Source organism: Phyllopteryx taeniolatus, chromosome 3 (assembly GCF_024500385.1).
Source record: "Phyllopteryx taeniolatus isolate TA_2022b chromosome 3, UOR_Ptae_1.2, whole genome shotgun sequence".
NCBI classification, from domain to species: Eukaryota; Metazoa; Chordata; class Actinopteri; order Syngnathiformes; family Syngnathidae; genus Phyllopteryx; species Phyllopteryx taeniolatus.
In genome coordinates, this window is record NC_084504.1 from 13,622,135 (window position 1) to 13,636,798 (window position 14,664).

At 40.4% G+C, this 14,664-nt stretch overlaps 1 protein-coding gene across 2 annotated transcripts in view; it reads right to left on the reverse strand.

Annotated features, from left to right (window-relative positions):
- The window catches only part of LOC133474906 (zinc finger protein 462-like), a 24,475-nt gene continuing 9,811 nt past the window's right edge, over positions 1 to 14,664 (reverse strand). For both annotated transcript variants that reach the window (XM_061767059.1, XM_061767058.1), the window contains exons 4-10: positions 12,372 to 12,490; positions 12,060 to 12,185; positions 11,297 to 11,531; positions 6,351 to 6,493; positions 5,458 to 5,681; positions 1,788 to 2,769; positions 1 to 534 (exon numbers count right to left, since the gene is read on the reverse strand). In XM_061767059.1, the coding sequence (XP_061623043.1) occupies positions 443 to 534; positions 1,788 to 2,769; positions 5,458 to 5,681; positions 6,351 to 6,493; positions 11,297 to 11,531; positions 12,060 to 12,185; positions 12,372 to 12,490 (1,921 nt within the window). In that variant the 3' untranslated portion in view covers positions 1 to 442. The remainder of the gene's footprint in view (positions 535 to 1,787; positions 2,770 to 5,457; positions 5,682 to 6,350; positions 6,494 to 11,296; positions 11,532 to 12,059; positions 12,186 to 12,371; positions 12,491 to 14,664) is intronic.

Here is a 14,664-nt window from a genome sequence, read left to right on the forward strand (position 1 = left end):
TGAAATATACAAAACATTGAAATTTATTCAACCATCCTGCATACATAAAACAGTTCAATCAAAACCAAATGTCATTAAAAATAAAAAATGTTTTATTGTTTGTGAGATGAGACACTAGGAAGCCAAAATATCCTGCAGCACTTGAATGCATCATATGATTTCATTTTGGTCCAGTAAAAACAAAACAAAAAAACACTAAACATTAAATAAAGCGTTTCGTTTTTTATACAGTAGTACTCACATGAAGAAACGCTCCCCCGAAAAAATGTCAAGACATTTAAGGGCTGTTTCCAAAGCTTTATTTAAGCTATCAAAACAAACCTGTGTAACAAAAAACAATGTTCCTTTAGAAAATGTTTAAAATCTCATTTTTTTTCTCCAAGGCAAGGAGTCTGAAATGTGAGTCGTGTTGATAGTGTTATGTTGTTCAAATGTTGGTGGCCTACATTCCGTGGCGAGAGGCGTGGCTCTGCAGTGCCGCTTCGCTTTGGAGGTTTCGGCCACACAAGCTGCAAGGGAATATTTTGTCGGCATCTGCGATGTCACCCAAAAAAAAATAATTACAAAAAATACATGTGTTATTAGATACGCTTTAAACCTACTCAAACACACTTTTTAAACAGATCATGAACATATTTCAACACAAAAAAATCAGTTTCCATGACTATGCTCGGAAATCAAAACACTTATCAAATCACCTTTCCCCCGTTGTTCCAGCTCGCTAAAAAACACCAACAAAAAAATTTGTAACCATTTTTTGAAAGATATATTGTTTGAGCATTGTCATCCCGATGTACATGCACGCAAGTCACATCGCATGGTCCGCTGTGATGGTGGTGTACTGTAATACACAGTTAATCAACTGTAATATTAAAAGTGACCAGCAGACGGACCCGTTTGGACATGCTAATACAATTAGCACCCATGTTACAGTAAATTATAACGCTTCAAACAACACAAGGAGCAGCCCAGTGTTGTATACTTATCTCCTTGTATGATAACTATGAAAGAGGATGCGGAAAACAATGTACACCTGCTGCATTTCCTATTTTGCTCTTCAGAATGAAACTACTGTAGGTAGGCACACCACAGCTGCGTGTAAATATGTAGCGTTTCTGGAACATTAAATAGTCATACAATAATTACTGTGTAAAGGAACAACAATAATCAAAATTGACGCAAATGAACAACATTTACCTCTTTTCGAGGAGCCGTTGGCTGCCAGCAGCGGTGTTTGTGATCACATGGTCATAAACCAGTACTACTCTTGTCCCTACTGATCTGTTTGGAAACGGCCTCTTTTTAGAATAATTGTTCACTGTCTGGCAAACTCCTGCTGCTTGTGAAGTGAGTTGCGTTCACTGCCATCATACAGCACTCGTATCTCAATTTTTTGTTTGCAAGTCAAAGCAAAAAAAATAAATAAAATAAAATTTAAAAAATACTTAAGTTGGGTCACTCACATCTCAAGGCATCACTGTACAATGTTATCGTTCTTTAAAAAAAAAATAATGAAATTAAAAAACTAACAAAACGGTGGTGTTTTTTTGGGCAGATGAAAGAAATCAACGGCATTTCAATTAATTTCAATGGGGAAAATGGATTTGATATATGTTTAAATTGACTTATGAGCTAGGTCATGGAACAAATTGAACTCATAACTCAGGGTACCACTGTATATACTTTGTAATATATTTAAGTGGTGTGTCGTCAGACTTCTGCCTTAACAGTGATGTCATTCATTCATTACACACGGTTGTTTAAATCCTGCCTATGTTCCTTCTTACCTTTGAGCTCAGACATATCGACATCTTGCTGAATGCGCGTATCCTCCATCTTGATCCGTTTTTTCTGCCCATCTCGTCCGTCCTCCTCTTTCATCCCTTCCTCTTTGAGTCCTTCGCATAGCTTCCTTTTGTGGGCATTGTCTTCTCGGAGCGGCTCCAAGGAGAATGCCAGAAGATGGGCCGAGGTTTCTCTCTTGAGCGTTTTCTTGGCTGCTTTTCCAGAACTTTCCAAGAAGTCTGTGTGAAGTTCCTTCCCGTGCAAGGATCCTTGCTCCTTATTCTCCTCATCCAGCTCAAGGATATGCCGCAGGTTCTTGTGCTCCTCGTGTGCTTCAAGGTTCAGCGCCTGCAGTTCCAAACAGTGGTCTTTTTCGTTTTGTTCCTTGGAGCTCCCCTCTTCCAGTCCCACCACCACCTCTTTTTCTTGGTTCAGCACAGCAAGCTGGGAATTTTTGCAGTCCTTCTTCTCAGACGGGCCGGCGCCATTTTGATGCTCCCGTTTAACAACAGCCATCCCGGGTAGGTGATGCTCACAGTTGCTGCCTTCCTCCTCTGTGGGCTTCCTTGTGTCAGTCTCTTTCACGTGGCTGAAAAAGTCTACGGCATTTTCAGTGTTGGACATCTGCTCCTCCTCCGCCACCGCCCCCTCTTCTTCTTGTTCTTGGTTCCCAAGAGCAAGCTGGGAATTGTCGCCGTCACTCTTCTCAGATGGACCAGCGCTGTTTTGATGCTCCCATTTAGCGACGGCCGTCTCGGGGAGGTGATCCCCACGGTTGCTGTCTTCCTCCTCCGTGGGCTTCCTTGTGTCCGCATCCGTCACGTGGCTGAAAAGGTCTTCCGCATTCTCAGGGTTGAACCTCTGTTCCTCCTCCTCCTCCTTGTTGTTGTTGTCCTGCTCCTCATCTTCAAGCCTCTCTTTGAGCTTCACCTCCTCTAGTTGCTCCAAGTTGACTTGCCCCACTAGCTCATGGTTCCTCATCACCTGCACCCAAGAAAAACAAAGTAGGAATATTGTGACAAAATGATAATAAATGAACAAATCAAACACAATAATGCCAGTTATTAAAATATCGTAACAGTGGACCCCTGCATGTTCAAGGTTCGTCATCTGTAAATTCTCCTAATCTGATTTTTTCAGATTTTTTTTCTTCCTTTTTTGGGGGAGAACTAACCCCGATTTTTTGCCTGGAAAACACTCATTGCTGGTATATCCCCACTTATTCAATAATTTTGGGGGTAAAAAAATAATACTCCAAAGCAACTCCTATGGCCATCCATTCACAGATTTTCGGTATTTGCGGTCACGCCTGGTCCCTTTCCTCTGCGCATAGCAGGGGTCCACAGTATTGCTGTTAAATAAAATAAAAAATAAAAAACCTGGGTTATTTTGCTCACTTTATTTAGGCTGTTTTGAGTCTTCATTTTTATTCTACATTTTTGTTCAGCTTTCATTTTTTGTTAATTTTTAACTTTCATTTTTGTATTTTTTATTAGTATATTCATTTAACATATTACTGTAGTATTGCTTTATTACAGTAATGCAATGAAGGCTAAAGTCAAATGGTAATATTAAGTCAAATTTTCTATAGATTTTGTTATTTTAAAGTTTTCTTATTATTTTAAATGTATTTTATTATGAATAATCAATAAAAGATGGCACAGTGGACGACTGGTAAACACGTCTACCTCACAGTTCTAAGGACCCGGGTTCAAATCCGGCTTCGCCTGTGTGGAGTTCGCATGTTCTCACAGTGTCTGCGCGGGTTTTCTCCAGGTACTCCGGTTTCCTTCCACATTCCAAAAACATGCATAGTAGGTTATTTGAAGACTCTAAACTGCCCGTAAGTGTGAATGTGAGTGCGAATGGTTGCTTGTTTGCATGTGCCCTGCAATTGGCTGGCAACCAGTTCGGGGTGTACCGTGCCTCTCGCCCACAGTCAGCTGAAATAGACACCAAGCACACCCACGACCATAGTGGGGATACGCGATACAGAAAATGGATGGATGGATAATAAATAAAATAATGTATATTTTAATTAATATAAAATATAAATTAAATTAATATATGGTTATATATGTCATCAAAATTGTTAATCTGATTACCATTTTCACTTTATTATTCAATTAAATCTTACATAAAAATATTTATGACAAATTATAATATTCGATAACATTTTATATATATTTTGTATGTTTATATGTATAGACAATCAAAATTAGAAATCTTATCAAAATCTTAAAAACAATTAAAAGTTCACATTTTGTATATTTTGTCCTATATTTTTTATTGTATTATTTTAGTTTAATATATTTTTATTCAATAAAACATTTTATACTTTATATTTGTTGTATTACACATGTAACCAAAATAAACTGAATATTTTCTCGAATTCTATTTTTTTATAATATGATATTTTTTTTTAATCAAAAATAATTTTATGATTTATTTTATTACTCAACATTTTGTATACATTTTATAATAATGTATATGTTTACAGTTAAAAATAATCAAAAACTGTATTTAGGGCTGTCATGATCGAATCTTTTTAGAATCGCTTATTCGAAAGATATTTCATTGAGTACTGGAGTAATCGCCGCATCCCCCAACCGTTTTACTACTATTATTACTTTTTTATGACTAACTTGGATTTTATTTCTCATTTCTGATGGCTGGACTTCTATCCTTACCTTATCCTTGAATATAATTTGAAAACAAAATATTTATATATATATATATATATATATCAGCCTTTGCTAAACAGCATTTGCAATTAGCATTAGCGCGCTAGTGATTCCCATTTTAGGTAGAAAAAAAAAGAAAAGAAAAAACTAACCATCATGCAGCTCACTCATACATCATGTTATATGAACATTACACATCTAATAGTGTCTTAAAAATAACTTAGAGACGCTCCTCTGTCATTCTTTTTTGTCAGTTTATCAGAGGCCAAACACTGCGTCCGTCTGCAATTAATGTCCGTGTGAAACATTGGTTCGGGCAGAACTTTTTTTGGGGTCTCAGCGGAGCGTTGAGGCATAAATTCTGCATCGACCTTTTTTTGACGTCGACTTAGCAGCGTTTTTTTTTTTTTTTTTTTTTTTTTAAATTCAGCCCTAATTGTACTTCAATTTTTAAATCTGTGTGCACGAATGGTTGTTTGTTTATGTGTGCCCTGTGATTGGCTGGCGACCAGTTCAGGGTGTATTATTTATGTATTAGTATTTTAAAAACAGTATTAATATTACTATTTGACTACAACTATATAATGAAGAAAAAAAAACATTTTCCTTTAGCAGGAAATGTCAAATATTTTGGAAGTGATACGTTTTATTTATTTATTTTTTTTTAATTATTTTGTCTTTTCTTTTAATTAAAATCTTTAAAAAAAATTTAAAAAAAAAATTATTTCATCATTCACTCTTTTATCATTATGGGGTGTTGTGTGTGAAATTTGAAGGAACAAATTAATTTAACCAATTTTGGAATGAAGCGAATGAAGAAGCGCTCTTGAATGTGTCACTTTTTGAATGTTATTACATTACAAATGAGGAAAGGGCAAAACGGGTCAAAGATAGGTCTTCTAAGCTTGTGGCATCATATTCAAAAGAACACACAGAAGAATGTGGACAATTTCCGGATACACCATGTATTACATACAGTATTGCGTACCTGATGCTTAGCGCACAGGTGGGCCTCCAGGTCAGCCAGCCTGGCACAGTCGAAGTAGCACAGGCGACATCGGTAGGGCTTGATACGCTCGTGCTTGGCGACGTGCGAGCGCAGGTTGTCGGCGCTGGCGCTTGTGTATGTGCACACGTGGCAGCGGAACACCAGGCCTTCCAAATAGCGTGACAACCTGGGCCGCCTCACCTCCATGGGAACCACGCGCTCCTCTGCAGATGAATGTCAGTCATTTTACAATCGTAACAACACAACATATTGATTAATATTATATAGTAGTATCGTGCCCCAATTTGCAAATTTCAAGTTATGAACCGTGTTGTGGGCCAATATTTGTGTTATGCGTATAGGGCATAAATTAAACTTGTAAATCAAGGTACCACTGAGTACTAAAATAAAAATATTTAACAACAAATCCTGTATATTACTATTACAATATTGAATAATAACAATTTAAAAAACTAATAATAATAAGTTTGAATATGTATCCGTGATTCTCAAAGTGTGGTATTATTACCACTTGTGGTACGCAGTCTCCCTTTAGTGGTATGTGAACAAATCACTGCCTAAGTACAGTTGAGTTGTATTTAACTTTTTAGTACAACTCATTTGCATTTACATTTGAAGAACTTTTTTTTTTAGGGATAATTTTTATTTAAGTTTTATGTGCCATACATTTTAATTGAATCAATATATAAGTACAGTTTTTTCCCCCCTATATTGAAGTGCAGTGTCAATGTTTAAGCTGTACATAGTGTTACAGTAGCTTACAATATTATTAAATAAACTTTTTAGAAAAATACAACTCATTTTTAGTGAATACTTAGGCCTGTTATGCTAATGTTCTACATATTGCAACTAGAAATATTATGGGGATGTACCACGATGCAGCAGGACGTGGTCGATCATGTTGTTCTTGTGGTTGGTCTGGTAGAGGCAGAAGGGACAGCGAAGGCCGTCTTGTGGAGGAGCTTCTTTCTGGAACATGGAATGATCTGTTTCCATGTGGATTTTCATGGCTTTTCTAAGAAACAGACAAGTGGTAATCAATAGCAATCACTATGCCATATTGTGCTCCGAAATTAATCAGAAAGGCGTCTATTTTGAAATGTGGTGTCTATTTCCATTCGTAAAAAGGACGCTTTTGCTAAATGGTAGCAGATAACAGAAGGAACTACTTTTTGTTGCTGTATTTGTCAATTATATTATATTCATATGTATGATAATAGTACTTATTATTTTTTTTTTACTCTATTAGTATTTCAAAATTGTATTATTATTCAATTAAGATTTCTGTTTTAAAAATAGGGTGCAGCAATAATAAGCTAAACTTCAGGCGTAACCCTTTTCACTCAGCTATTTGTTCTTTTGTGTGTCGTTTCTTGACTGTTTGCCTGATGATTTATGATGCTGACTGAAATAAATCACATTCCTTCATTCTATTTTAAAATAATTTTAGTACTATTATTTAATTAAAGTTTTGTTTTAAGATATACAGTGGGAGGAAAAAACTATGTGAACCATTTGTAATTTCTTAAATTCCTCAAAAAAATTGGTCAAAATGAGCTTCATCTAAGTCACAAGAATAAACAAAGAAGAATCTGCTTAAACTAATACCACACAAACAATTGTTTTTATATTGTTATTGAAAATAACATGGAAACAGTCACAGGACGGGGAGGAAAAAGTAAGTGAACCCTTTGATTTAAAACTGGTTGACCCTCCTTTGGCAGCAATAACCTCCAAAAAATGTTTCCTGTAGTTGTATATCAGATGTGCACAACGATCAGGATGAATTTTGGACCATTCCTTCTTACAAAGGTATTGCAGTTCAGTGTCTGGTGTCAAGAGGTGTCAGGACTTTACATATAAACTTGTATAAAGCTGGAATAGGTTAAAAAAATTGTGTTCAACAGTCTATGGTTAGACAAATTGCCTGTAAATGGAGAAAGTTCAACACTATTGCTTCCCTTCCAAGCAGTGGCCGTCCTTTAAAGATGACTATAAGAGCACAGGGCAGAATGCTTTAAGAGGTAAAGAAGACAAGAGTGTCAGCTGAAGACTTACAGAAAATGAAAGGGTTCACTTACTTTTTTCCTCCCCTTTCTGTGAATGTTTACGTTATTTTCAACAACAAAAAAACATAATTGTTTGTGTGGTATTAGTTTATGCAGGCAATTTGTTTAGTTTTGTGATTCGGATGAAGATCATACTATATTTGATGACCAATTTGTGCAGAAAATCTGCGCTGATGTCACTGCGGCTGTCCCGCGCGTAGTTTGCCTTTATACTCGAGCGCAACCCACACGGGCAGTTTTGAAAATGTACTGCAGTTCACCTCCAAGTCAGGGGTGTCGCTACAGCTGGTATTGGCTAGGAATCAATCAACGATCTCCGCGGCGTTCTACGCGCAGAAACAATTTTTGCCGTGAGCACGTCAAGCTACGCAGAGGGGCCGCACGGGCGTCGTCTTAGACCTTTACTAAGCAGCTCAAGCCGAGAGAGGAGCAAGCAGAGGAGGCTTAATCAGACGTGGAAATGCAGTTGTTGGGGTGGACCGACGACAGAGGGGCAGGCGGAGGCGGCTTTATCAAGACAGGAAAATGCAGTTGTCGGGGCAGACTAAGCTCGTGACGTGATGCCGGTTACTCCAAAAAGCCGCCATTTTGAGTAACGAACAAAGCAACACGTTACTTTTCCCAGGAATGTAATTAGACTACAGTCACTTCTTCAATCCAACGATAGTTACTTTTACATCATCAATGTCTCTCACCAAATATTAGTTTGTATCTGGTGATTCAAATAGAGGGTAGTCCAGATGTGCAGAAGCATTTAACTGAGACTACCCATTTTTTCCCTACGAATAGAAGAAAGCGATTGGGAAGTGATTGTAGACTCTACAATGCACAGTGACGGTGCAGTACCATAAAATTGCAAAGAACTGAACGATTTCACTGTTGCCACATTATTTTTGTTATTTTCCTTAGTAAAAACGTATATTTGATTGTTGTTACGTTTTTTATTTATACATTAAGAATACAGTTTTACTGGCGTGTTAAACGTGCAATGCTTTCTGGGATAATTATTCATACCGAGTGTGCGATCATCAATTCGTCATGGAGGGTAAGGAGTGACTCACTTGAACGACTTAGAATACTTAGCTTAAATAGTGTTTACAATGAAAAGTGAGAACTCTCAACTTCGTCTGTGAGCTGGTTGAACGCGATGCACGGCTGACGTCACGTCGTAAGAAAAACATTTTCTCTCTCTCTTCGCATCAAAATTACTGTGGTGGGAGCAATGGTGTGTGTGTGTGTAACTCACTTTCGCGTTTGTGTACACGCACGCACAAGGGCACGCACACGCACGCACGCACACACACACTCACACACACAGTTGCTTTCATGGACCACAATCAGCAGTGTACTGAGAATGGTGTGCTTGTTTACGTTTAGGAACTTACTGTATTATGTCGGCATGCACAAAGTTGCTGATTTAATGTGGCTTCAACTACACTAATTTAAGTTATTGCGTCATGTTGATGACATCATTCTGCAACTTGTGTACCATGTATAACCAAGTAATGGGTTCGGTTAAGCTAATGCTTTTTTGTACGGTGGATAAGTGATATTCCTGTCACTTGGCAGCTCCCAAAAGTAACTAAATATTATTTTTTTTCTAACTTAGCTACTTTTTAAATCAACTAATCAGCAAAGTAATATATATATATTTTTTTAAATTAATTTTAAGCTCAAGTAATCAGTAAAGTAACGAAGTTACTTTTTCAAGGTAACTGTGCTAACACTGCTTGTGATCATAGGTGAGGGTAGGAACGTAGATCGACTGGTAAATTGAGAGCTTCGCCTTTCGGCTTGGCTCCTTCTTTACCACAAAGTCCGCATCACGGCAGACACTGTACCGATCTGCCTGTCGATCTCCCGTTCCCTTCTTCCCTCACTCGTGAACAAGATCCCAAGAACTCCTCCACTTGACGCAGTATCTCATCCCTGACCTGGAGAGGGCACACCACCATCTTCTACAAGTCCACAAAACGTGTGGACTGGTTGGGCGAACTCCCATGCACCTTCGAGGACCCTGCAGAGGGTGTAGAAAAACCACACTGCTCCTCCTGAATCTGAGATTCGACTTTCCGACGGACCCTCCTCTCCAGCACCCCTGAATAGACCTTACCAAGGAGGCTGAGAAGTGTGATCCCCCTGTACTTTGAACACACCCTCCGGTCCCCCTTCTTATAAACCCCAGTTTGCCAATCCAGAGGTACTGTCTCCAATGTCCACGCGAAGTTGCAGAGGTGTGTCAACCAGCACAGCCCCACAACATCAACAGCGCCCCATCCCCACTATACACACTGTTGATGGTACACTGCTTCCCCCTCCTGAGATGCCGGTGGACCAGAATTTCCTCAAAGCCGTCCAGAAGTCTTTCTCCATAGCCTGACCAAACTCCTCCCACGCAGAGTTTTTTCTTCAGCGACCACCAAAGCTGCATTCCGCTTGGCCAGCCGGTACCCATCAGAATCATCTTTATTTTGCCAAGTATGTCCAAAAAACACACAAGAAATGCGTCTCCGGTAGTTGGACCCGCTCGAGTACGACAACAGACAACAGAACACTTTTGAGACATAAAGACATTGAGAAAAACAGTCACTGAGCAATAAAGGGTTGCTACCGCCACGAGAGACACTAACCGCCTGCCAAGTTCACATGTGGACACCCTTATGCTTGAACGTGGCATTCGTTATGGACAATAATAGAACACCGCTTGGAACAACAGTCAGGACCCGTCCTCCCCCCGAAGGAGGAGGGAGGCTACCCTCTCATCCACTGGGGTGAACCCCAACGTACAGGCCCCGAGCCGGGGGGGGGGGCAATAAGTATACCCACAACCTGCTCGGTGCCTCTCACCGCGGGCAACTCCAGTGTGGAAGAGAGTCCAACCCCTCTCAAGAGGACTGGTACCAGAGCCCAAGCAGTGTGTGGAGGCGAGCCCGACTATATCTCGTCAGAACTTCTCTACCACACACACCAGCTAGGGCTCCTTCCCTGCCAGAGAGGTGACATTCCATGTCCCTAGAGCCAGCTTCTGTAGCCGGAGATCGGATCGCCAAGGTCCTGGTCTTCGACCACCGCCCAGCTCACACTGCACCCGACCCCTATGGCCCCTCCCACAGGTGGTGAGCCCATGGGAAGGGGGACCCACGTTACCCTTTCGGGCTGTGCCTGGCCGGGCCCCATGGGTTCTGGCCCGGCCACCAGACGCTCGCCTTCGAGCCCCACCTCCAGGCCTGGCACCAAACTATATTCAAATCAGCTTTAGAATAATTATGTAACAGAGAAAAATGTGGAAAAAGTGAAAGGGTGTGAATACTTTCTGGTGGCACTGTAAGTAGTGGATCACCGTTCCAGCTTTCCATCAGTTTGGGGGTCCTTAGCCTGGAAATTGTTGAAGACCCTTAACGTAAACCATTAAAAAAAATATATCAAAAAAGTTATAGTGCATCCCTAAATATTTTTAACTAATTACCACCGCGACTTTTATGCATTAGTCTGGATAAGATCCATCTATTTAATTATTTTTTTCCACATTTTGGGACAGGGTGGGTTGTACTGTACTGTACCCCAACCTTATTTGCGCCACGGACCGATTTCATGCGAAGCCATATTTTGACTGACCGGTAACTATGCGGCAAAATTTTGGATTGGGGGGGAAAATCAGTTACTGGTATTGAGTTTGGATCCACTGTATATTATGAACAAAAGTATTAAATTAAGTAGCGGTTAATGTAACAAACAACATGCAGACTGACTTTAAGCCGGTGAAGAAGTCGCAGTCCTTGCACGCCAACATCTTCCTGCCATGTCTACTGACGTAGTGTCGCCGCATGCTGGGCAGGTCCTTGGAAAAGAAGGAGCAGTTCTCGCAGCAGAACAGGCCACTGCTGCCATTCTGCCTGGTGGCCGCCATGGTACTAGCTCCGTTCTGAGCCATTAGACTCAGGTGGCTAAGCTGGCGTCGCACCTCTGGGGGCTCCAGGTACCAGTCTGTGAGCAAGGTATAATGTAACACATGCGTGAGTGGGACTGGTGAATAGATAGGTGGGAAGGTAAGTAGGTAGCTGGGTAAGTGGGTGGGGTACTTGGTAGGTAGATGCGCAAGTAGATAAAACCCCTGGCAAAAATTATTATCCTAGCTTAACAACTGAAAAGGTATTTTATGTTGAAATAGTGACACTACAGAGAAATGTATTTAAGCTAGTAGTGTCGCTAGTATCCAGCACTGCTGCGTTTGGTTGTAAGCATAACGTTACCTGCGGAGCACAGCGCGAGACCTCTCGCAGTTGTTTTATGAGATGAAAACCATAAAGCCTCAAGCAACCGATTCCTAGCCTCGTGATATCCGGTCCGCACCCCTACCACAAACGTATCTTAGAATTACTGGCGGATTTTGTATCGATAACAGAGCTACTGATACAGTCGTAACTCTCGCCTTTACGAACAGCTATCCAGTTGCATCGGTTTATCATTCCCAACCCTAATGGGTAGGTGTGTCCGTATGATTACATTACTTGCCTTTGTTACGCCCTTCATTAGTTTTGCCCACACTAATGACTTGGTGGCCTAAATGTGGAGCATCCTTGTCTGCACTATGAGTCACACTGGTCTCGTCTTTGTGGTCACAGGTTTCTATGATGGTATCTGGAAAGCACACATACATACACAATAAACAGTGGCATGAAAGTGGCTTGGTTGTGTCATTTCACAGTTGGGTGGGCAGGCGCTCCAGAAGCCAACTATTTGGATACAAGCTACTAAAAAGTCCCTTTACATCATACGTCCCATTTGAGTACGTCAGAATTCAATGAAATAAAGCTGTTGACCTACCAAGGTGGTTTTTCAGCAAATGGTTGGTCCACAGGCCCATCAGGTTGGTACGATAGAAGCAGATGGCGCACTGAAAAGGACGGATAGTCCCAGGCTTGTGGAGAAGATATTTGTTCAGGCTGTTGGGGGTCAGAGAAAAAAGAAAAATACACTTGCTTAGATTGTTAGGTAGGAAAATAGCTAAAAAATATAGGCGAGTAGGTAGGTAAATTGGCAGGAAAGTACCTTAGTAAGTGAGTAGCTTGGTACGTAGGTGGGCAATTAGGTAGGTAGATGGGTAATTACGTAGCATAGGGCTGGTGCATAGGTAGGTAAATAGCTAGATAGGTAGTTGGTTAAGTAGATGCATATGTAGGTAGACTGATAAATAGTTAGTTAAATAGTAGTTAGGTAGGTGGCTAGGTGGAGTTGTTGGAAAGTATGAAGATTGGTACATGGGTAAGTAGCTAGATGTAAGTAGGTGGGTGGGAAAGTAGGTAGGTAGGTAGGTAGGTAGGTAGGTGGATTGGTAAGTAGTCGGGATGTTTATGACTAGATGGTAACTTGAATTGGGATTCGAATGGACGTCAGCACATCAACGCGAAAAACAAAAGAGCAGTGCAACAAATACGACAATGGCTGATCTGATGGGCAAAAATGTTGCTTAAACATAGGAGTAGCAATAGAGGATGTCCGCTCCAGGTGGGTAGAGTAGCCAATTCTTGAGTAATATTACTTGACAATAATGTGACTCAGGTAACAGTAAAAAGTAGTCCTCCAAAAAACTGCTTGAGTAAGAGTAAAAAGTACACAGTGAAATAATTACTTAAGTACTGAGCAAATAGTGAGTAACTGATTTTTTTAACCACACCATGAATATGCATCCATCCATTTTCTGTGCCACTTCTCCTCACTAGGGTCACGGGCGCCCAATGCGGAAGTCGAAGTCATAGTTTTGCGCACGAAATAGTTGATAAATCAGCAATAATTGATTAATAAAGGTAGACTTTACACCGATTTTATCGGCCTGATCGGTATCGGCCGATAATTAGCATTTTATGCTGATCGGCTTTAATGTCATAAATCGGCGATCTGATCAATCCGCAAAAGACATTGACTCCACGTCGCCATCGTGCACAGTATATTTGAATTCAAAAGTTATTTTATTTTTAGCCTTGTCGCGTGTCTTTTGACGTAGTACTGTAAATATCTGACGGCCAATAAAGTTATTAAAAAAATAATAATCATGTCGGTGCTGTGGGACAGACAACACGTCTGAGACAGACAAAACGTAATGCCCGGATCAGACTACAAGACAAATTTGCTCTTTCACGATTGCATTATGTCAGACTACTGCAATAAAATCTTGTATTCCGATAACACCGGATCCCGTTTTTTACAATCATTGGGCTTTATCTTGTCAACTCAAATGCGACTGGACACACTCGTTACTGTGGCGATGACAACAAGAGTGGATCGCGCCAACTGTATTATAAGGACAAAATGGGGGAAAACGTGTGTTGGTGCTCACCGGTGCTCAGGACAGGAGAGGACATTCGTTTAAGGCTTGCTTGAGGTATGTTCACATACTTTTAATACAATACGGCTCGCAAGCAGTCAACAAAAACGGTATGTAGCCTAGCATGCTAGTGCTAGCGCTAACGGTTGTACGCTAACATGCCGCCATTCTGTCGAATCATGCTGTAAAGTTTCGGTGCGGGTAATTTATTCATTCATTTGTTCTGTCTGTCAGTGTGCCTCACTGGCATAAATAGATGAACAAAGATACATTATTTATTGTAAATATAATTTTTGGGAGCAATTAAGTACAGAAGTGATTTTTCTGGTCTCGTTAACTCCTGTGACTTATCCAAAGCAGGTGCCGAGCGCACAGGCTGAACCTCAGGCCGATCCGCCGCGAAGTAATATTAAGAAATGACATCTGTGCGAGGATGTGTGGAATGGATCTAGCTCTCAGCGTTCAAGGAGTACGAAACAGCCTATGACGACCCCCCCACACCCAGGAAAAACTCATCGGATATATATGATTCACGCAAATGGCCTATTTTCAGTTTAAAATGGTGAATTTTGCCGAAAGGCGAATGACTTGCATGTATGCATTGTAAATAGGAAGGTAGATGGGTAGGTAGACGGGTAAATAGAGAGGTAGATGGGTAGGAAGGTAGATGAGTAAGTCGGTACACTGGACAAAATAACCTCAAAACAAGTAAAAAGAAGTAAAACAAGACATTTTGTCCCTAAAATAAGTGGGGGAAAAATCTGCCAATTGAACTGTTATGAATTGACTTGATTA